This window comes from Astatotilapia calliptera, chromosome 5, assembly GCF_900246225.1.
Source record: "Astatotilapia calliptera chromosome 5, fAstCal1.2, whole genome shotgun sequence".
NCBI lineage: Eukaryota > Metazoa > Chordata > Actinopteri > Cichliformes > Cichlidae > Astatotilapia > Astatotilapia calliptera.
In genome coordinates, this window is record NC_039306.1 from 6,711,804 (window position 1) to 6,737,137 (window position 25,334).

The 25,334-nt window shown below is 39.4% G+C and overlaps 1 protein-coding gene across 2 annotated transcripts in view; it reads left to right on the forward strand.

The window, feature by feature from the left end:
- asic1b (acid-sensing (proton-gated) ion channel 1b) overlaps nucleotides 1-25,334 on the forward strand; it is a 209,481-nt gene that overhangs the window by 143,905 nt on the left and 40,242 nt on the right. The window contains exon 1 of one of the 2 annotated variants that reach the window (XM_026166910.1): nucleotides 7,185-9,925. The exons of the other annotated variant lie outside the window; for it this stretch is intronic. Coding sequence (XP_026022695.1) covers nucleotides 9,254-9,925 — 672 coding nt within the window. The 5' untranslated portion in view covers nucleotides 7,185-9,253. Of the gene's footprint in view, nucleotides 1-7,184; nucleotides 9,926-25,334 lie in introns of those variants that run through there. 2 annotated transcript variants of the gene reach the window in all.

Below are 25,334 nucleotides of genomic sequence, written 5' to 3' on the forward strand. Positions count from 1 at the left end.
ATGGGGGCATGTAAAGTTCCCAGTGGAACTGGATCACTAGTGTTTATTGCTCATGTGACTGGTGATAGTTAGCACAGGGCTACATTTTCTGATAAGATTGAACCAAAATGCTGCAATGACGATCATACATTCTTCACAGTGAATATGGAGGAAATCTAATTTGGTGATGTCCATAGGTTCAGGCAGTAATTGACAGTCAATGATGCTCATCTAAGTATTAAATCCTTGTATTTAAAATTATGTCCAGTTACTTTTAATCCTGTGAAAATGCAGGACTATGTGTCAAAATGACTTTGAGTCCCAAACAAACTCTGCATTTCAATCACATATTGATTATTTGATTTGTCTTTGTCCAACAATTTTATGGATCTAACTGTAGGTGACAGCTATTGTAGTAATATTCTGTCGGTGCTGTGCTTTTGGAAACCGAATTTCCCAGAGGAACCCACCTGAGGGATTAATAAAGTTTTATCTTATCTTATCTTAATGGCCACAGAAAGGGGAAAAAAAGAGGAAAGAAAAGGTTAAACTGAATATGTATGATAACATTCGAGTATATCTAATTTGCCACGAGTTTGAGCTGAAATTGCTGCATTTTTGAAAAGCTGTGAATCTGCATTAATGAGTTAGACTTGCAGTTTTCCATAATTTATTGGCTTCCAAAATATCTGCTGGGGAAAACTTCACAGAGTTATTTTGAGAAAAAAAATATATTGCCAAGCTAACTCCTTGCTGTTTCTGAGGGCTTCAGTCACTACCATCTCCTTTCAATCAGAGCAAAACCAAGAGTGTTCATGCTGTGTCGCTTGAAGGAAATTTAAGTCGCAATCCATACTGAGTTTTGAGCAACTAAAGTCTTATTTTAGAGCAGTGTGAAATTAATGACATTTGTTCAGCAACCATAATGAAAATCTTTCGCTGACAACCGAGTTTCTAGCTGAATGTTTTTAACATTTTTTTTCCCAGACTTTGAAAAAAAGTAATGCTGCGTATCTGGGAAGGAAGCAAGACAGCAAATGTCATGATTGTCACATAATTCCTGTGAATTATTTGCATTGGTGTCAGACTGCAGTAATGGCAAGACAGACAAGGACACATTATGTCTGAGCCAGAGAAAATACCCCAGACTTTCAGACCACAACCTCAGCATATTTATGTGATATACATGCAAGATGACTTCAAAAATAAGCGTTATTGGCTATTTAAAGGCTTTAGTGTGGACTAAATCGATGCATGCATACCGAGCGAGTTTGACAAGCACTTTTTGGTACTTATGAAATGATGCAGATGGAGGTCTTCAACGCAGGCTGACTAATCACTGATATTAGCCTTGAGATCCCAAAGCTGTGTGAGTCTGGGTCTGCCCTGATGAATTTGCTTCATGAAAATGCCATCAAGTGACATATTTAAACCATTCTGCTTGATAACTGCATGCCTCTTGGCTCTTGTGTTAAAAGGCAGCCTGCTTACCCTCTGGTACTCATCTTTGTAACACTGGGACACAGACGGGGAAAGGTAAAACTAGGAGAGCGATGAGATAGAATCAGAATGAATCAAACAGAGGTAGAACGAGCACAGGCTGACTCAAAATGGGTGAAAAGGAGAAACAGGAGACAGAGGAGACTTCAGCGCTGAGATAATGGGTTAGTCTAAAGTGATAATCACATTCAGAGGGAACCTGGTGCCACAAAAAAGAGAGCAAGACAATCAGCGAGCCACAATTATTGCCCTCTGACCCAGCTGCGTTTGATATGTCAATCAAAACCAGAGGGAAAAGGAGGCTCTCGTACTCTCGACTTTGATCTGAACAGGCTGGTGCTTCTATGAATTCCATTGATTTTAAAAGCAAACATATGATGTCTTTATTGATTCCAACTGTCTGCTCCTGTTAAAATCCCATCTGGCATCCATATACAGCTTCAATCCAGCGCTAATTGCTCGACCTTAACAATTTAGCTTTGTCTGTGTCCATTTCAGTCTAGTCTTTTTTTTCACACTTTAAGTACTTGGCAGCCTGGCTGCTGCCAGCTGCATATCATTATTAGATACCCGCCACTACCTAGTGTGAATTTCAAGCATGTCATAAATATCAACACCACTTGAAATGCAGGGCCGTCACTGCCACATGGAGCTCGCTCTCGTATGAACAAATATTTGCCGGTGTCTTTGATTTTGGTCTGCATCACAATGAAAGCCCTCTTCAGATTGTCCACTGAGCAGCAACCTCTTCCTTCCTTTGTTGTCTGCATTGCTTCATTGTCAGCGTGTAGTCCAAGGAGCTGCAGTTGAAGGGGTGAAGGGGAAGAGAAATAGTCAGAAGAAAGTAAAACTCAGACCCAGAAGGGACCTCTCTTTGAAGGCTTTAGTTGGCACTGATGCTGTGTCGAAAGTGAGGTGGGCTGTGGGCTGTTACAGGCTATATACATCGACTTCAACTGAATTGTGTTCCACCTTCATCATGGCTGTTGCAGACTTGTGTGTGCAGCCCCAGTTTCCATGTTACACTTTTTTCCCTGCTTCACTTCATAGAGTGAAATAGACTTGCTCATGTAAATGGATTCCTATATGTACTGGCAGGTGAATATGTACTGATAAAAAACAATAAGCTTCTTTCAGCTGCTCAGTTATTCGTGGATGATCCTCGTATTTGATTTGGCACAGTGGGTTGGATCAGAAAGGCGATTTGTGCCTTCTCACAGTCTCAAACCAGGGATCTTTTGCACCTTAGTCGAATGCATTCACTTTCAATATGTATCGTTACTGTACACCCAGGGTGAGCTTATACGCCGCAGTAATGCACAAATGTAGGCAGCAGACTCTTCCAGACTGCTCCCCCTGCTCTAAACTTTTGAGGCACAAATATTGTAGGTTACTGTGTGGTCTTGTTTCCTAACTGTGAGTCACAAAGTGAACAAGAGAGTGGGAGGATGGGACAGTGATACCACAGGTTTCTGTAGGCCAGAAAAATACACTGGGTCAGAAGTAGAGAGATGCTAACAGTTACAGACACCCTTTTTACAAAGCAAACATTCAGTGACCTATAATTGTGTAACAGTTAGTTTGTCCAATGACTACAGTGTCTGATTTTCATGGTTTTCATATAGAAAGGTGTGGAGGTGTGCTGAATCAGAAAAAAAAAATCTGGTATGCAGGTGTAATAAAATTCCCTGATGCTAAAACAACTTTCAAACACTGACGATTTTGTAAGGGGGAGATTGGCCCTGCGTGTCGATGGAAAAACCAAACACACAGTAAACTGAAAAACAGCAGCTCCCCACATTTCGTCTCATAAAAGCTCATTAGTCAGCACCCGTGATTGTGAGGCCACCAGTGAATCTACAACCTCCCCGAATCTGCTCTTAGATGACGTCAGGTTTAAAAGACACGGCTTGTTATCTATTAATATTGTGTCATTATGACTTTTGCCTACAAAGGCTGCTTTAATCTTCTCGCTTAGTGCCTTCAGTGTATTTATTCTGAGTTATTGCTGTAGTAGCCAAATCACATAATCGCTATATTTGATTATTATTGCTATATATTTTATTTATTTTACTTAAAGTAGACCTGGCATGCTTGGTTTCACCTCTCTATTTTTTATCATTAATTCAATTAGTGTGGCTTTGCTTGATTTACAGGTTAAAATAATCCGTATTTGTCCTACACTTGGTCTTGGTTCTTCGCCTCGTTTAATCCACTCATTAAAACAAGCCATTTTAGCTCCTTTCCCTTTAATTCCACCTTTCTTTAAGTCACCATTCTTCTGATTTGCCATTGCTTGAAAGCAGAAGGTAGTGAGTAAACTGTGTCCACTCTCACTTTCAGACACCCAAAGATACACATACACATTTCCCAAAATGTGTATGTGTATTTTACAATGCTGTGTAAAGCTCTTGAGTCCTTCCTCATTTCTTTAGATTGTGTTAGGAAAATTGGAAATAGGTGCCCTGAGTTGTTGAAACATGTCCAGATATACACAGAAACACAGTATATACAACAAAACACAGTTTGTATAATGGGCTTGAAAGTCAGCATTTGGTACGACCACATTGATTCTCCAACACATGATGCTTTCTCGTAATTTTTATAAGTATTGTTCATTAATAATTTTCCAGGCATTTTGAAGGACATTCAGAGCTCTTCTTTGGAGGCTGCCTCCCTTTTGTTCCTTTCTCTGTTAAGATGATCCCACACTGCCTCGGTAATGTGGAGGTATTTGGTGCTTCACTCTGTGTTTTTCTATCCAGGTATGCTTTTACTGCATTAGCAGTGTGTTTGGGATCATTTTCATGCTGAAACATGAAGCTGTTGCCACCAGATGGTATTACATGGTGAATCAAAATCTGATGTCACTTTATTGTGTTCGTAATTCCATCAATTTCGACAAGCTCTCAAACACCACTGGGTGGAATAAAGTCTCAAACTGTCACAGAGGCTCCACTGTGTTTTACAGACAGGCTGTAGACACTCACTGCTCTACCTCTTTCCTGATCTCCTCTGTATATACTGATGACAACTTGAACCAAAAATGTCAAATTTGCATTCAACACTCCATCAAGAGTTTTTACACTGGTTTTCAAACCAGGTCTTGTGTAACTTTGCATACCTCAGCCTTTTCTCCCTGTTTGCCATCTGAAAGAATGGCTTTTTGACCAACACCCTTCCACTATGACCATTTCTGATGAGGCTTAGATGAACAGTAGCTAAGGTGTTGGATAAAAGGCTGGATGATCTCTCAGGTCCTGTGTCAAGAAAATTATTTTGAGATACTGTTCAACAACTGCAAATAGTTCTTTAAGTCTATCACTTCTTATATATTGCTGTGTGTCCAGTTTTGCTCAAACTTTTTAGTACTCTGATTTTTTCAGGAGAGACGTCACACCATGCTAAGATATGCCAAGCATTCAAGCTTCAGTAGCTTTTTAGTAATAACCTTGTAGATGCAAAAATACTTTTTTATGCCTGTCAAACTGTCATTTCATATCTCTGGAATTTTTCATACACTGAACAAAAAAAACAGCAACAGATTTGTTTTTTGCAACAGGCTGCTGATAACAAAGTATCAAAGGCACAATTGAAATGGATAGACACAACACTGGTTCATCTCTTGAGTTAGATGCACTTTTATGCTTTAATGATTTATAGGTCAGTGCTTCAGTGAATTAACAAACAAAAAAATGTTCCTCTGAAAATAGTCTGGCACAAGAACTGGACTGAAAATGAGAGAAAAAGCTGCCAAAGAAAAACTCTGAAAGACCTTAGAAACCCCTGAGAACGGTTGGTCGAGACCACTTTAAAAATAATACAAGAAAGTCTGGAAGACGTTTGGAAGAAAAATATGAAGAAATGGAAGAATCTTTAGAGTTTTCCATCATAGGTAGTGATGGCAGGACACGTGTTAGCCTCATGAGACTTTTTAAAAAAGCCATTATCTGTAAACATGACTAAACTGCATTGTCTCCTATTGTGAGTCAAGCTCCGTCTATCACAGAACTGATTTTCCTATTATGAGTCGTACTGTATGACAGGTCATGAGGTTACTTTTAGCCACCTCTGCACTTTCAAAAATGAGAAATGTGTTGTTTGGCAACAGCAGCTCCCTTAAAAAAATAGGTCATTGTTCTCTCCATATTGTTTCCTCCGAGCAGAGGAGCTTCTTCGAATAACACTATCTCTTTCAGATAGCAGTCCCCCCAGCTGAAAGGTGAAGACAGAATATTGTGTTATAGAGAACAGCATCATTGCCTTTGGCCTTGGCGTCACTCTGCCCCAGCATCTTGTGGGAATGGACCAGCTCGGTTCTTGTTTACTCGTTCTTTGTTTTTCCTCCGCATGCCGAATCCATTGAATCTGACAATAAAGCAGGAATATGAATACTTGGATATTGATTGAACACTGCCTCTGAGCAAGTAATACTGTTGCTTTGGTGTGTCAGCTCTTTTTTGTGATATCTTTATTTTGTCATCTTGACTTTCCCCTCCTCTCTTCAAAGCCTGACTAAAGTCAGATTAATAAGGTTTACATAAATTATCAGAACTCATCAGACATCAGTTCAGTCTGTCAGTTTGTGTGTGTATATGTGTGTGTGTACATGTGTAGACATCTTTATGAGGACAGAAAATTGGCATGACGCTATACTTGTGGGGACCTACAGTCAGTTATGTGGACAAAATGCCCATCCCCACGAGTTTGAAGGCATTTTTGAGGCTCAAAATGTGATTTTGGTGTCAGTGTTGCAATTAAGTTATGGTTAGGTTAGGTTTTGATGGTTAAGGTTAGGGTAAAGGACTATTAAAGCATTATGTCAATTAGATGTCCTCACGAAGATATGAAAACGAGTGTGTGAGTGTGTGTGTAAAGGAAAGCGAAAGTGCGGATATTTTCACTGCTTCATGTTTTCTCTGTTTTGGGGTGTTTTTTTTAAAGCGGGTATGTTTCTCTGCATGTGTGAGTCCATGTGTGTACATGTGTGACTATGCGTGTTCTGAGTAATGGGCTTTGTGCATCCTCTCTTGCTGACGGCTACGATGTATCCATGGCAACGCCAGGTCGATCCTAGCTGTAAGCGGAGCTGGTGAGAGGAACTTGAAAGGGAGCATTAAAACCTCTCCTCTCATCTGCCCTGCGCTCTTCTCACTCCGACAATGGTGAAATGCACGGCCTTGTTGAAATCCTACCCCAGGGGTGTATACTGTAGCAGTGACAGCGAACACTCGCACCTCAACACTGCCATCTTTTGACCTGACACAAGAATGTATGGAAATGTTTATGTTTTGTTTTCATTTGTGAAAACATAGAGTTGGTTTCCCTGAAAAGTTAAAGTTAGAAAAACAAAATCTCAGAATGAGGGGTATCTTTTTAAGAATTATTTCAGAAATGTAATGCACAAGAGACAAGAAGAAATGTGGAGAGATGGAGCAGTGAAATAACAAGCCCCAAAGGTTTTAAATCAGATTTCAACTGGGCCCCACATATTGGCCAACCACTGAACCTGTTCGTTCATTCATTCAGAGAAATTTAGCTGGAGCGTTGTCACATTTTAGCTATTCCAGTTAAAATCTCACAAAGAGAAAGAAAGCAGATAATCCAAGGAATGGCATCGATCTAAAAATGTAAAAGATAAATAAAAAGTACTTTGGGCTTCACAGTTTGTATCTTCTTGCTCTTAAAATGTTGCCAATCGAGTTTTCTGATGCTTTGTGATGACACCTTCAGCCCTGAGGAACATCTACAGGATGAGATGTGCTGCTGTTGCCCTCTAGTGGATTTCACAAACATGAAGGAATAAAACGACATAAAAGGAGAAACAAATGGTGAAAAATGGAGCCAGACAATCAAGATGTATCCATTTTGAGGAAAGCATAGTCGCCAGAACAAACACAGATTTATTGTAACTCTGTCAGCGTGGCTATACTGATGTAGACTGAGTAATTAAAATATTTTGGCACACAAGGCTCAACTTATTTTATCCAAAGGGTCACTGCACTGCTGTTGCACAATTTAATTTTCTCCACAGTTTCACAACTTAGCATTTCGTTCCAAATCTAAGGCGTTAGTGTTTGTGAATATTCATGCAGTAGTACTTCACTGAATACCCAGAGACTTCAGCTGGGGGAGCTCCATGACCTTCTTGTTAGGTCAGGTTTGATACCGGAGGCTATCTAGTGATCATTAATAAATATTCAAGAACCACAGCCCATCAGGGTCTGCTATGTCAAGCAGCCTCCTGCATAAAGCTGCAACTCTTTGTGGTTTGCTCTCTTATCATCAATAGTTTGGGGGGGGGTTGTTTTTTTTTAGACAGTCTTCACAGAAGTCTTGTTCCTTATCCACACTGTTCACTTGATATTTACATTTCCTCCAATTAAATCAGACTGGCACATTACGGTAAGGCGTTACGCAACGAATCAGTTGAGGTAATGTGTTTTGCATTGGTTTTAGAGGTTTAGTGTGTCTATTCCTTTGAAGTATCCTGTGGTACCATTAGGTGTAGGTTTTTATTGTAAAGTGTGTTGTCATCCCCCTAAATGCATCTACCATTTCATTTTCTGGCACCAACATGTTTCTGAAAATAATCTCAGCTGTCTAATGGAGGTGGATCAATACAGATGGCTCGGTCTCATACACTTCCTTTTCATATCACAACCAACACCACCTCTGGGAATCTGCATTTATCACCATATTCAATAATGCGAGCCTCCATCTGAGATGTTTTTTCTCTCGCTCTCTCTTCACGACTTCTACATATTTGCTTTCAGTTAATCTGCTTTCCACAGAACTGCTTGCAGCTATGTGGGGGTATGTAATTTGAGTAAGATCTGTTGATAAAATGAGGCATTAGATTGAAATAACAATGGGCAAATGGAAGTCTTGATTAAATTCCTTGACTTCTCTCCTTGGTGTTTGCTAATTTCTTGAGCTGGAATCAGACGTAAACTGCCTACCTTCTCACTCAAATTGTTCTTAAAGGAGCATTTACACATTAGCAGCATCGTGCCTTTCTCTTTACTTTTATTAAAATCTTGATTTGGTTTAAAGCTCATCGCAAACACAAATCCTACTGCAATCCCACTGATCTCTGCACTGCATATTCTAATGACTGACTCTTTGCTTAGCTCCAGTTGTACTGTATCTATAATACCTAGGTATTATTTCCGTTTGATTACACAATTGTGCTGAGATCATTTTATTTTCAGAGGATGAGTGAGTTCAGTCCAAACAGTGCAATCAGCAAAAATTTATCAGCCTATTCAGTGCTTTAGCTCTTACATTTTCTCTCCCCCATTGCATCAACACTTCCTTTTTTTTCCTGTAAATGGTGAAACTCTGCCCCAGCACAGTGACCTGTAGCCGGGCCCAGCGGGAGTATTCTGTGTCCTATACTTCTCGTGGCTTCACCTTCTTTAGCCTCCTCCTCCGTCCTCTTCTTCTTCTCTTTTTTCTTCACTCTTTCGAAATTGTCTAAGGGTTGGATCTGCCCCCAAGACAAAAGGACAAACCCAAGCAAGGCATCTCACTTCATCTCTGAATGGGTGTGGATGGCAGAAACCAGAGTGCCTAGATTGTTTGTTCGCTTTGATTCAGGAGTTGTTATGACTTTTGGGACCATATTTGTCCTGTTAGCTCAGTGTTTTTTGAATCAGTAGCCAAATAACGAATACTTTTCTTCTTGAATCATTTCATTGTTTCAGTATTTTGGGAGTTTTTTAAGGACTTAGACTTCTGGCTTCAGCTTTATTGATTCACTGCTTTCACCATGCCGCTCCGAATTATGTGCACCATCTCCTTTTCTGCTGATGACGAACCTAGCAGGGGATATGGTAGCGATGGTTTTGACGACCACTACAAGCGGGTAAAGAAACATTATAGTGATGGAGACTCACAGGAATGCCTGGATAGGTGTAGTCAGGTAGATGATTGCACTGATGAGGAGGATAATGTTAGCGATGTAGATGACCTCGCCACTTTTTTTGGCAATTGCTCGCTTCACGGAGCTAACCACGTGTTTGTAGAGGACAGTAAGTTTGGTTTTCGCCAGGGTTTGTGGGCACTGGTCTTCACCTTAGCACTGTCTGCTTTCATGTATCAAGTAGTTGACAGGGTTATATACTACTTCCAATATGATTATATTACAATGCTTGACGAAAAAGTGGCAAACAATATGACCTTTCCCGCTGTAACTGTATGTAACTACAACTTCATACGAAAGTCTCAAATGAGCTACAGTGACCTGATCTTTATGGGTCCTCTTCTGGGCTTTGAAGAAGGCATGGCACCAGGATTTCCCCTGGCTCCAGAGCCAGACCGCCCGCTGGGCTCTCGCTTCAGTATGGATGAGTTCTACAACCGCACTCGACATCGCATGGAGGAAATGCTACTGGAGTGTAACTTCAGAGGTATAGAATGCGGCCCCGACAGCTTCACAGAGGTAATTTAATCCAAGACCCTCAAGGCAAGATTTTTTTTAAATAGTTTCAAAATATTAATCTTTTTGGGAACCGTCAGATTCTGACTTGGAAATAATCAGTGCAAGTTTGTACTTCATGTTATCCATATATTTGCAAGGTACTCTATGTGTATCTGGTTGACTTGATACTTCTGATTCATTGTTAATATTGTATCAAGGGATGCTGAATTCTCAAAAAGCAAATAAGAAAGACTGCCGGGTTTCATCAAAGCCTTCTGTTAATGTTTATTTTGATAAAATAGGAGCATCCACTAAAAGCTAGCACTCCAAACTGTTATGCCCGGAGAGGCGTTATCACGGAGGAGGAGATCGTAGAAAATAACTGAATCAGAGGAAAGTGTTTATTTATTGCAGTGAGGTGATTCAGCTACTTAAACCCCAAGTCACTGCTGTAAATGAAAAGGAGTTTCCAAGTCAGCACGTCTGTCTTAATGAAAGTCTGTTGTAAATTTTTTTGAAAAGAGCAGACATGAGCAAGTCCTATTACCTAAAGTGGCAAACTTGGCATACAGCTGTTGCTAATGAATTAAAGAGGCACTTTGGGCCATCGTTGTTTTGCCCAGAGGAAACGTCTTGCTAGACATGCATTCCCTGAATTTTTGGTTTTGTAGCTGCTGCCCTTTTTGTTCTCTCGTGGTTGCACACAAGTAGAATACTGAATTGCCAAGTAGTGTTGACGTTATTCAGCTATTGGTGTATTGATTTGCTTGACCTTTGCGCAGTTATGGATAGGTCTGTGTGGACTGCTAATGGATGTACTAGACTTACATGAGAGGCAATTACTTTATGTGTAAGTGCATTTCTACGATGTGTTTTTTTTCCTATTTTATTCAACCTCTTGTTTTCATTAATGTGCAGCTTGTTTTAATCATTAATTGTTAAAATACTTCAACAATATTGTGCCTTAGGGATTGGTGCAAATTCAGAGGCAAAATCTATTATGTAAAAAATAGACTCTGCTTCAAATGTTTGTGCAGTTATTACAGCGTGACAAGTTAAGCGTCCTGATGGATAGTGAGGAGAATTAGAAACACTGGGTAGGAGGGAACAGATTGCTTTTCGTGTAAAACCGATGATATGTCTGATGGCAGAGATGCTCTGTTGCACAGATGTGACCACAGGTGTGCCTTGAAATTTTGGCTTGCCCTTTGGGTGTTTCTTGGACACAAAATGTTTGAAAGGTACAGCTTTTACTAATTAGTCAGTGACTCATTTTTCAAGTGAAAAGGATTCACCTACTGATGTTTCTTATTAAATTGGTGAGTTTTTGAGCTGTTGGACAAAAAAAGAGAGTTTGAAGAACAGCATGCCAGCTTGTCGTTACAAGGGTATGACACTAACAGAGAAAATACAAATCAAATCATCATGAAAATTAGTAATCATTAGCAGTTCTTTGCTCAGATATATGATTTTATAGCCAAAAACATGACTGTTGATGCAAACTGTAACAAACACATGTATTTATTGGTCACAGTGAAGATTAAAAGATAGAGAGAAGCAAACTGGCTCGAAAAAGAAGAATAAATGGATGCATCAACAGGACTGTTTGTTTTGTTTTGTCTTGTTCTTTTATTATGAGTATCACAACATTAACCTTGACACCAGCTCTGATATTGTGGGATTATCTGTTTCAGATGTGGAGAGCTGTACAGGACTTCATCCTGTCAGCCAGAACTCACACATCAGTTGTAAAAATTACCATCTTGGATGGTAAAGATGTGGAGGTAAAGGCTGATAAATAAAAGGATGAGAATGTTTTATTACATCAGGGAAAAGCCTCACGTGGAGGGGCGAATAGTAAGTTAGGGTTTCTTAAGTGCAGTGTGTGCAATCAAGAGGAAATTAGTGATCCCGCAGTGAGACACAATTGTTGCCACGGTGAAGAATAGGAAAATAATACCTCCCTTGTAAACATACAGAGGTATTTTTGTCATAAATTCTCCATCGCTACGAGGGCAAATGCTGAGCATGTTGACACAAACAGGCAGCATGGCTTAATATTTGCACAAAAAGAGAGCAAAAAAAGTAATTTGACAGCAGGCTATAGATCTTACCCAACATGTATTTATGCAGGAGTCAGTGTCTTACCCCTCCCACACTTGAAGAAGTTCCCCGGTCAAGGAGTCAGTATAGCAAATGGAAAACGAAGGGCCTTTATGGCCACTGTCCTTGAAGTGAAGTAGAGCCAGCTGTCATCCTCCACTGATACGCTTTCTAAAAAACAAAGTACTGCAACTGCAGTGCAGTCTGCCATTTTATTAGCATTAAAGGAAGTCAATGAGCAGGTTTATTCAATGTCAGATTTTATTGCCTGAGTGTAGCTCGAAACTCATTCTTCGTCCCATTATTTCTTACTTTAAATTAAATGGGCTGTTCCATCAATACCATCAATCACAGCATTAAGTACTTAACAGACTTATAATCAAATAAGAAGCACTGTTGTCCTTTTAAAAGCAGTCATCTTGAAAAGTATTTAAAACATCTATTTTGAACAATTAATAATGTTTTATAAAACTATATTTTTCAACCATTCTTACATACTCCTCCTTAAGTAAGCATTTTTTCAGTTGTGCTTGAGAGGAAGACGAGAAAGTGCTTTACTGGTTGTCAGCTGGTCTTATGTATGTTGCGAAATGAAGTTAGATAATAAAGTTGGACGTGCCGTTTCAGGTCAATAACATTAATGCATCAAAGCACTTAATAACATGTGGGTGAATTACAGAAAGCTGTGTGAGATTGTGAGTGATAACAATGAGGGGTGTACGTTGTTTTTACAGCATATACATATATATATATATATATATATCTGCTGTCTTTGTATACTGTTTTTGACAATAACAAGCATGTTGTTGCATGTTGCAGCATTAAGGTTGAAAATTTGACTAACACAAGTGACAAGTAATCATTTATCTGCCACGTCTAATAGGACTAATTATAACCATTGTCAATTTAGCTTCAACCCTTGTGTCTTCCAGCCTCCCACTAATATAATCATTGATTGCTCCTTCAGCTCGTGCTTTATGCAGCAATTATAAACCAGTGCTTGCTCATTGTTTTGTCACTCAGTTTCCAAAGTAGACGCTTTGAAAATTTATAATGTGCTGTGCTGCTTTGAGACTGTTCACGGACAGGTTTTATAACCAGCAGTTAGGCAAAGTATCCCCATAAGATACTTAACCAATGTGTGTGTGTGTGTGTGTGTGTGTGTGTGAGAGCAAGCTTTAAGTGAGTTAGCATGGTTTGCATCATTTTGGGTCTACATATCAGAATCAAATGCTTAGCATATTAATGCTCAATCAAAGCACTAAGTTGGAGCTGGGGGAAACGGTCGAGCAAAAATGGTGAAGCAGTAAAAAAAAAAGTTGTTAACAGAAAAGAAAAAATGAAGTTCTACATTTGCAAATCACACATCAAGAACGAGGTATAAATACTAACGCGTTAGCTCTGTATTTCTGGCAGACACTGTTTGTATCAATAGAGCAAAAAAAACCTCACTTAACTAGAAGCATTAATATATTTCTTTTTTTCCTTTTCTTCCGAAGACCAAACCAGTAGTGTATTTATTTTGCGTAATGTGGCATTTGGCAGCATCAGTGGTCCCTGAACCTCTGCTTCTCCTTGTTTATTATTTCTCCTAAACAGCCACTAATGGCCTTGCAGACAGAACTGAGAAGAGGAGGTGAAATGATTGATTGCTCTCTGTCTGTCTCAGTCTCTGAGGTTTTCCGTCCATTCCCCCTCTCATTCTGTCTTTCTGTCCACCATCTCTCTCATGTGTTTTTGCATCTGAACTGAATGTATGCGTCAGTGCTGTAATGAGCTCCAGCTAAGGGCTGGGTCAAAAGCGAAGCTTGGCTACTGCCCCACCAGATAGATGGCTCAGGTTGCGGCATTTCTGACCCAGAGCAGAATGTGAGATCCCCTCGGAGCAGTGATCCAAATCCTTGCTTCCTGCTCCAACCTGAGCCCATTAGATACAGCTTGACTTTCTCCCAAGCTCAGCATTGTCAACAGAATGCTCACTCACTGGCTCTGGTTACGCCCTTCTCTTGTCTCCTCAAGAGCATCAGTCTGAATATCCCACAGACAGAAAGCAAGGCAGAGAAACTGTGGGGAATCTTTCTTATTTTTTTTTTTCCCAGAGGAAGGAAAATGAAATGGCAGAGTTGGCCGCCCCATCTGGCTCTGAGCTGTAAATACTTGTTATGGTGCAACACTTAACTCGTGCAGCCGCTGGGAAGAGATTGTATCAGTGAAAGTGTGATGTAATTATCTTAAACCGTATGCTGTGATAAATGGGATGGTAACAAATTATGTTAAAAAAATAACAAGCATAGTAGCCATTTGTTCCACCCATGAAGACTTATTGAATATATCACTCGCAGCACTGAATATGTGCTGAACTTTTTTAACATGTACCCATATTTTCTTTATATCTATATATACACGTTTATTTATTTATAAGTTAAGGGCAATTTTTGGAGCTTGACTGTTTCATTAGTAGCTACACATGCAGTACGTTCTGCTGAAATACATGCACTGGAGCAACAGACCAACAAACACTGCCTCATCGGTGTCTGCAGTGCATCCAAGTGTTAATTTAGCAGTTTCTCTCTCCCTGCTACGCAGACACGTTGTGAGCAAATTGAGCCACAATAATGCATTTCAAATTCCAGGTTATGAAAACAACTTTGATTAATCTCAAGAATAGGCTCAGTCTGAAAGTGGTCATTACACTCTCTGAGTTTGAAAAGGCAAGCGCTGTTGAAATGCTTCATCCCTTCTATAAGGTGAGGGCACCAGGCTATTAAATATTTATGCAAACGCTGAACTCAGATGACTGTCTGATCTTTCGTTTTTGTCCGTTATTAGCTGTTGCCCTATTTCCTCCACAGCTGTCATTTATGCGAGTTACAGAAATTTTAATTTGCTGCATTTCTAATTCACCATTGAAAAACATCTCATTATATTTCCCATTTAAAACTGTCTAATCATCTTGTTTGTTAAAACTCCAGCTCTTATACATCTTATTTCTACTTTGTTTTCAAGGCTTTTCAGACAGTATTTCATTCTGCATGCCAGCACCAATGATCCCACTTTTGCTGGAAAGTATTTTAATCAAACAGTGATCACAAGGGGGCAGTGTTATACAATGATTTTACAGCCTAAACTGGCTTTTATGTAGTTCTTTGCCCTGAGATGTAGCATGCTGCTCCTTTTTTCTTTTTTCTTCTTTTTTACAAGAAATCACTCAGAAATATGCTTAATTCCATCTTTTAAAAACCCTTTGATTCCCACTACGGCACAACATCAGAGTCACTCAGCTGCAATGACCGCTATCCCTTTTAAGCTTCGTGTAGAAGCAAAAAGCCGCTGCCAATGGAAACACAGTGGTTGCAATTTTTGAAAGCACCATTTTCCCAAGGGATTAAACTCTATTTGTGTGTTGCAGGGATTAAAAAATAAATATTACAAAATCAAACATGAGCTGAGATTTGTTCAGCACTAACAGTCTTGGCAGATACCCATCCCTCATTCATTCTCTGTCTCTCTCCCTTTCACTGTCTTTCTCCTTTTAGACGCCACACTGTTTCTGTACACTAAGGACTAAAGTCCAGTAGGAGGAACACTATGACAGTCTGTCACTGTGTCCTATCTCTCTCTATCTGAGTGATGGATCAGTGTTTTCAAATGCACCAATTTTAATTAAATTTTTCATCCGTCTTCTTTGGAAGTTGGCGACAGGAGGTCCAGCAGCATTTACTCCCTGTTCGGAAGACTCCAATGGAATATAAAGCCTGGGTCCTTTAAAGCGGACAGACACATCTCTACCTCTCCTCAATATCAGCCAGCACTTCATAACACAAAACTAATTAATCATTAAAGTGGAATAAATGAAAGGAGAGAACTTTCACTTTACTCTCTGACAAAGATAAATGATATCTAATGATGTTAAAATGAGGGAAACTGCAGTCTTGTTGGAGCAATTATATATGAATAAGACATATGACTAGTGTCCTATACAGGGCCAATAGCCACTTACAAGTAGCTAATTAGGCTGATGAGAGGGCCTTAATGGCTTCCTACAGGATTATTCCCTATAATTTATAGCAGAGCTGAAATAAAAGGTTTGGCTCTAAATGACAGCGTGAATGTCAGAGGAGCTGTGAGGAGAAAGGTAGTGTTCATTTAAGGGCAGTTTCCCTTCATTCTCTGACACTCACTCTCTCACTGTTTTTCTTCTGCTCTTATTGTGTGTGTATATACACGTGGAGACCAACCTTCAGCGCCGCACCAATACATTTGGGAGGATAATTATCTATTGCAAACTCTCATCTGTTCTCATCTGGGTTCAAGTACAGGGAATAGCACAAGAAATAAATTTTTGAAAGGTTTTGTGTGCGCTGTGTGTGCAGTGGTGAAGGATGCCTGAAGGCTAGAACATGTCTGTGCCAAACTGGTATTCAGTTTCTCTCTTGTTCAGGGTTTCATAGATGACTGCATCTGTCGTGGTCAGCAGGGCTCCTGTGGGAACTGGGTGGGTCTTTGTTTGAGAGTGTAGAATCAGCAGGACATCTAATGGATTTGTGTGCATGGCTTGTCAATATATGCATGTATCTCTGTGTATGTGTGTGTGTGTGTGTGTGTGTGTGAAAGAGAAATAAATATAAGACTTTTTCTTTTTTATACTTACTTATTTATATATTGTTATTTTGTATTGAATATCAGTACTGACACACCATCAGCAGCTGATGCTGGCTTGGTCACACAGATGTTGCGCGATGTGATTTCATTTCATCGATTGGACTTCTTGCTGAACTTAAAGGCACAAAAATCAATTCTTGGCCACAAGGGATAAGACAGCTTCCCAAACAATTTAACAGACTATAAATGCTACAGTCATTCTAGGCTTGACCAAAATTATTCTGATAGTGTGCAATGAACTTTCAATCTCATTGTCTTTGAGATGGCTCCTTCGAAGACTTGGACCTGGTCTGCAACCACTCACAGTTGGTTGCAATCTTAATGAAATGCCAATAAGACAGAGTCAGTGTGCTGTCACTTTGTGATTTAATGGGATCAAGTTTATTGCCATTTTAAATTCACATTATCTTCTTACTTTCAGAGTTCCACCACAATTTCATATATTTTGAACAGAAATTTGGAAGTTCCTTCAAAAATAGTGACGTAATTGCTGAAGGACAGGGATTAACTGCAAAATGACATACAGTATGGGCACTTGACAACCTCGCTTTTATGTGGAAGGGAAACCAAAATACAACAAATTAGCAAGACGTTGAGTCACATTACAAAGCAAGGTGGCACAATGTGCAAAGCAAAGTTCCACTAATTTGTGCAGGCTGGCTCAGATTGCTTGCGCCATATTGGGCATTTGTCTGTGGTTAGAAATTAGACTGCTCTTGTTTACAACCCTTCACCAATCTGAGAGTGATTGCAGTCAGTCTGCACTTAGAGGTTGATCAAGCAACACCCTCAACCTCTGGGCGACCAGTTGGTCACTACAACTATTTGCAAAAAAACAGGCAACCAGCGATTCTTCCTAATCGTAAGGAGGTTGCCGTGCTATTTTTACTGAGCCATAAGGGTGTAACTAGCAACTTGGCTAGGACAATTTTCTATATTTGTCTGGCAAATATTTTTTCACTTGTCTTAGCAACATTATAATTCTATTTGATGTTAAATAAATTCCATAACATGAAAAATGTAACTTACAAAAAATGTTTTTAAAAACTTTTCTATCAATACCTCCTCTGTGAACATTATTCTGCCTGCATGTTGCAAAAGTTTCTTGCGATAAACACAATTCCAATAACACTAACAAGTAAAGAATTTGAGTTTAGCCATGCAGTTATTTTTTACCATGAAAATGTGGAAACTATTGATGAAAGGACAAAATTGGCTTTAAATTGTGCCTCAATACAGTGCTTAGATTCCTATTTATTCTGTAAAATTTTCAAGAGTTATGATCATTATTTTCAATCCGCCAGCAAGCAGGCCAAAAAGAGATGTCTTCTGTGAGAAATAGGGATGAAAATTTAAATCCTCAACCAATCAAAGAAAAAAGAGACTTCAGCAGTCTGAATTAAGAGAGTAGAGTTTGTTTGTTCTATCTCCAATTTCTAGCTCTAATGGGAAAAACAAATCTTACTAAAGATTTTGTAACTAATCCCCACTTGGTCTGAATCACACAGCTAAAGTTTTTTCATGGAAAGAAGTAGGCCCAGTGATGTAAAGAACGGGCTTTAATATTCCACATACAATCTGAATGCGGAATATTAAAACCTGTACACTGAAGTTGAAGCACCTGTGCTGCTCAAACACAATACCACCAACCAAAAGATCCAGTCCTTTGCAGACTTTATTATTTAAAGAATCCAAACACATATCTACTCAGTCACTGTGAGACACTTTGGACAAGACCAGCACTACCTTCAATGTAAATGAGCTCAAAATTGTAAACAGGCTGTCCAGAGCTAATGTTAGTGGAAGGTCTATTGATTGCATGGTCGTTGTTTCACCCTTGAATCAGATGAGTCAGTGTCTGCAGCTGTATTGCTGTTGCATTTGGGCAATGCAACAGCAATACAGGCTGATTATATTATTCATTGTCAAGACCTAATAACCACAGCTGATGCAAATCTTAACAGCAATAAGGTCCATCGAAGTAGCAAACAGTTAAAGAATTACTGGTGCCTGAGGGGATGTGTGCCTTGTTCATTCTAATCCCCACCTCTCTATTCAAAGGTTTATATCAGGTCGTAATTGTTCTGCTATAGACCAGGAGTTATTAAGGGGGAAAGAGCAAATAAATCATTCCAGCACTTAGCTAGTGTGTCTGCTACCTTCTTTGCACACATACACAGTATACATACACTCTCTTTGAAGGCATCATATTACGTTCAGTATCTTCAGAGGGGCCGTTATACTGCAGACCAAAATGAAATCAAAATGAAACATCCATTTAGGTGCAGCCCACCGTGCAGTTTTGGACTGTCCTTTTTATCCTTTCTGGCCGATCTTCCAGTGTGTTTGCAGGCATGCGTGTCTGTTTTCTTTGGGAGTTGTCAGCCAGTTAGACCAAAAGTGGTCTCTTCTTCGTTAGCCCCGTATTTGTTACATTTCTGACATCTCCCTGACATAAAGGGTAAAACAAAGGCATGCACACACACTGCACTTGCCCGCAGTTTAAAAAGTTATACTGTGTTTTATTGCACCGAACAAAAAAAAATGCACATATTGAACATCAGGCAAGACACTGAAGTCTGTTGTTTATTTGTTTTCAATCTGTCAGAATATGCTGCTTAATAGTAGCCCATAGGCCTGTGATTGAAGACTATTCTTGAACTGGACAGGGATTGAAATAAGATTAGTAGAATGTGACACGATATCTCCCGAGGATCTCCCGGATTCTTGAGTCAACTGATGCTGAAAAAAGCAAAAATCAAAGCCGGGATAATATTTTGAAGAAATACATGAGGGTGTTAGTTGATAATTGATGTGAACAGCAAATGTTGTAAGTCAGCTACACACAGTCACTTTGCTCATCTGTTGTTTGCCAGGAAATAGCTCCGACACATACTGCTTAAATTAAAAGACCGGCTTCAATCTTTTCACCTCATTCTAAAGGCAAATGAGCAATATTCCCCCAAGATCTCTTCTTTTGGGTTAATTTCTTTAATAACGACGTGTAATCTTGGATCCCACCCAATCAGCCCTAGCCACTCGGATAATACATTTCTTAAATTAGCCCCTAATTCTGCATATTTATTACAACCACGTCGTTTTCAGTAGCACAGGAAACTCATATCTACAACTAATAAGACAAATGGATGGATTAGGTTTTCCAAGGAGGATTCATTTGTAAATATCAAACAGAAAGGGACCATTTATTTCACAAAGGGCCATTCATTCATTTCTCCCTGAGCAGCAAATCGGAGGCGTCAGGCCTGTGGGGACTGGGAGACTGTTTGCTATAGCTAGCAGCCATAGTCTGAAAGTCATTCATCAGAACCATTTCCCCTTTCCCAAACTCTCCCCAGCCCAGCTGTCATGATGCTGCTGAGATAAATTAGCTGTGTCACCCTGTGTTTCCCAGTGCAGGCAGGGATACTCTTATTGCCTCATGTGCTGCTGTAAATATAAATCTTCCCCACAATACTTGTACAGTATAACTCTTAGATCGTTTCGCAAATTAATGCCTTGATGCATGACAGATTGCTGCTATACATGGTGGTGCTGTCACACAATATAAAAGAAGAGGCTTTTGAAGGCAGTTTGTCCGGCGAATAGTGATTACACTATGAATCATAACCAGAATCCTGCTATTCATATTATTTGAACATCTGTTCCAAAGCTGGAAACTAATTTTTTAAGTATTTATTTATTTATTTATTATAGTGTTTGAAGTAGCAAAATGTTTACCAACTCAACACCTCAAAGGCATGGCACTGTGCAAAATGACAACCAGGGCTTTTAATGGCTTGCACTAATTGTAGTGATTTCTAAACTCTCTCATATTAGAGATGATTTCTGGTGGTTTTATGAACATATATATATAACACCCAGCACGCCCCTGCGGGCGGTTTATCCTTCAAGCTCGGGTCCTCTACCAGAGGCCTGGGAGCTTGAGGGTCCTGCGCAGTATCTTAGCTGTTCCCAGGACTGCGCTCTTCTGGACAGAGATCTCCGATGTTGTTCCTGGGATCTGCTGGAGCCACTCGCCTAGCTTGGGAGTCACCGCACCTAGTGCTCCGATTACCACGGGGACCACCATTACCTTCACCCTCCACATCCTCTCGAGCTCTTCTCTGAGCCCTTGGTATTTCTCCAGCTTCTCGTGTTCCTTCTTCCTGATATTGCTGTCATTCGGAACCGCTACATCGATCACTACGGCCGTCTTCTTCTTGTTTGTCTACCACCACTATGTCCGGTTGGTTAGCCACCACCATTTTGTCCGTCTGTATCTGGAAGTCCCACAGGATCTTAGCTCGGTCATTCTCCACCACCCTTGGGGGCATCTCCCATTTTGACCTCGGGACTTCCAGGTTATACTCGGCACAGATGTTCCTGTACACTATGCCGGCCACTTGGTTATGGCGTTCCATGTATGCCTTGCCTGCTAGCATCTTGCACCCTGCTGTTATGTGCTGGATTGTCTCTGGGGCATCTTTACACAGCCTGCACCTGGGGTCTTGCCTGGTGTGATAGACCCCAGCCTCTATGGATCTTGTACTCAGAGCTTGTTCTTGTGCTGCCATGATTAGTGCCTCTGTGCTGTCTTTCAGTCCAGCTTTGTCCAGCCACTGGTAGGATTTCTGGATATCAGCCACCTCCTCTATCTGCCGGTGGTACATACCGTGCAGGGGCCTGTCCTTCCATGATGGTTCCTCGTCTCCCTCCTCTTTCTTGGGTTTCTGCTGCCTGAGGTATTCACTGAGCACTCGGTCAGTTGGGGCCATCTTCCCCAACTGACCGAGCGGAAGGGGCTACATGAATAGGATGAGGGACCTATGGATATATATATATATATATGTGTATGTATATATATATATATATATATATATATATATATATGTGTATGTATATATATATATATATATGTGTATGTATATATATATATATGTGTATGTATATATATATATATATGTGTATGTATATATATATATATGTGTATGTATATATATATATAATGTGTATATATATATATATGTGTATGTATATATATATATATGTGTATGTATATATATATATATGTGTATGTATATATATATATATATATATGTGTATGTATATATATATATATGTGTATGTATATATATATATATATATGTGTATGTATATGTATATATATATGTGTGTATGTATATGTATATATATATGTGTGTATGTATATGTATATATATATGTGTATGTATATGTATATATATATGTATATGTATATATATATGTATATGTATGTATGTATATATATATATGTGTGTGTGTGTGTGTGTGTGTGTGTGTGTGTGTGTGTGTGTGTATACACACAGTTCCATCTTTGTAGAGTGGCAAAAGGCTGAAAAGCAGAGAGAGGAGTAGGAAATAGAAATGTTTACATTTTTTTGGATCCTGTGACGAATTGGTTACATTTCTTTAAGAAATATGGTATACACCAGGCCTCATAATAAGAATTTAAGTATTAAAACATATTTCAGTTTGAATATATATTATGTAAACTTTAATATAAATGAACACTAAGTTTACAATGATTTGTAAATTAAATTTTGGTAGTGAGACATCACTGCAAAAAGTATTTTAAAAATTAAAAAAAAAATCAACAAATACATAAAACTCAAAATCGAATTGGTGCAGTTGTACTGTGTTTTAGAACGCTCCTCCAGAACCACACTGTGTAGCTTCATAGGTTAAATTGTTTTTCATGAGCTTCACAATTTTTAGATTTTTATTTTCACTCTGCCAGTCAACCAATATACTTTACTTTTTCACAAAATGTGAGCCATATTGTAAATTATTGTGCAAAGATCCTTAGGAACCCGTATTTCTTAATAATTTGCTAAGAAAATGGAAAATAATCGCATTGAATGATTAAAACATGTGCAAACATACATGGAGACATAGAATATAAAATAAGGTTAAAAAAAAAAAAGTTTGTTCAATTCTAACGGGCTTGGACATCAATATTATTATTCTTCAACAGAGCCTGAACTCTCTCAAGAGTTCTTGTAATTTATTTATGTCGTTTTCAGCAATAGTTCTTCAGGCTAAGGACTTTCAATGCAGTTCAAAAGCCTCCACCATTCTTTACAGGTGGCTTCTCTGACCTCCTCCTTACATATTGACAAGCATCTGAACCAAAAAGCTCAAGTCTGGATTCATCACTCCTGTTGTCACTGATTTTCAATCCAATTCTTGCATAATTTGGTGTACTTGAGTCTTTCCACTGTTTTCCTTCCTTAAGAATGGCATTTTGACAGCCATCTTTTAAACAGTAGATGGAGGGCTCGATGCATCTCTCATGTCCTGTTTCTTAACAGCGCGACTTTCAGATACTGTTCCTAGATACCTAAATGGTAAGTGCACTGGTTCTTATATAGCGCTTTTCTATTCTAACCAAGCAATCAAAGTGCTTTTAAACAACTTACCTCAATCAGCAGAGCACTTTTTTCTATACTTTTCTAACGTAAGTGCTCTCTATTTAACATTCACACACATTCATGCTCAGATGGATGCCTCACAAAGCAACTTGGGTTCAGTATCTTGCTCAAGGATATTTAGCATGCAGACCGAAGCAGGTGGGATCGAACCACCAACATTCCAATTAGTGAGTGACCTTCTCCATTTCCTGAGCTACAGCCACTCCTGTAGGAGACCTATCACTTTGGGGGGGTTTTTTGTCCTCTACATGTCCAGTTTCCTCATATTTTTAAGGACACACTGCACACCATGCAGCTGCCAGAGACTAAAGCAAACTTTGTCTAAAAAAAATCTCTATAAAGTCTGGACATGTGGAGACCTATTGCTCCAGACCACTTTCAAAATAAGAAGTCTGGCTCTTTCAATATAAAGCTTAGGGAAATGGGTGGTGGCCAAAGACTTTTGTAATGCACTGCAGTAGTAAATCACCATACAGCTGCTTCATGTCAATTACAGGAATTAGCCATGTTTAGTTATTTTCTAACACTACCTTTAGTGTGTTCAGAGCAGTTGATTTATTATTGTAGTTTTAAAATGAAGGACATATGCATAGCATTCACACAATGTGTTTCTCAATGCTTCTTTATGCTCAGAGTGCTGTTAACACCATCACACAATACTCAGCATCATTTCAATGTCGCTGCCTGAAGCTCTCTGTAAGCTTGCAGTGAGCTCTTGTGCTACTTCCACTGACTCTCAACATTCACTTCCCACATTGTTTTTATAGTAAATCAGCACTTACATGATGCAGCATTTAATTCAACCTCATAGCTGAACAGATTGAGAAGCTATTGGAACAGTGGCCTTTGTGACATTTGTTCCTTACAGCAGATCATGTCCACAATTATCCTCAAAATTGTCTCTGTAAATCACCACCTGCTCCTCTGTCAGCCTCTGCAGCTACAGGACCCTGACTGCTGCTGCTCCCCATGCCTCCAGCCCCTTTCTCTTCCTATTCTCTATCCTTCACCTCCTTCTTTCTCTGTCTTCATCTTGTTTTGTTTTTTTTGCCTGTTCCCTTGTTGAAGCCTTGGTGCTGAATATTCCCAGCGGGAGACAGAGAAGAGACAGCAGCAAGCAAAAGAAGCAAAGAGAATATGGAGATCACAGCGAGAGAGAAGGAAGGAGAGGGGAGGAAAGAACAAAGGTGTGTTCAAGAAGAGTTGACTTATAATTTAAAGACACATGGTGGAGAATGACAAGATAGAGAGAAATGCAGTGTATCTGTGGCCTAGCAAACAAACATGAGGTTGAGCTGTTAAGCACTGAGGGAAATGGAGATAAGAGAGGTGATGATACAAGCAGAATTTAAACATTCAAGTGCTTTAGGAAATAGTGGTAAGGAGTAAGGTTGGAAAATTTTCCTTGTCTTTTTGCAAGAAGTTTGACTCTACGCATGTCTAAGTCCTGGCTAGTCAGCTCCACCCTGGACCCAGGATGACAGTTTGATTAAATGCCAAGGGCCTCAACACCCCAGTGCTCTCACAAACACACCTTCTGCCACAGGCACATGCGGTCAGACACACAGTAGACCCCAAAGCTTTATTTACCCCAGCATCCACATGACACATGCAATATTCATGTTCCTCCTTTCACTTTTCAAAGAAAAAATAAATGAAAAGTCTTAGGAGCTGAAATTCCACTGCACAGACTCATTCAACAGACAGTTCCTCTAATGCAACTGGATATATGTATATAAATATGTTTATAGGTTGATGCATAACAGTTCACTTGATATACAGCATATGACGGTATTACATTATGCTGCAGATTGTTTCTCCTACTCTTTTCCCAGCCCATCCCAGTCTCCAGAACTCTCCGACATAGCCCATCAACCACACAGATGGACAAAATTACTCCAAAAAGATATACAGATAAATGTATGCGCTCAATATCCATAAATCCACAAACAGATTTAGCTAAATACAAATATACCAGTGTACATGTACCACCAGTCTGGAGTGTTTGCAGAGCAGGAAACCTTTTTGCATGCCGGCATGCAAGTATCTGCAGTGTCTGTGCATAATCGAAATTCGCCTACTTAATTACTGGTACTTGTGCATGTAGAGTACACGTGACCTTGGAAAATTGTCATATTTACATGCAAAGTGGCTATAAAGTAGAGAATAGTGAAAATACAACATTTGGCAATAAA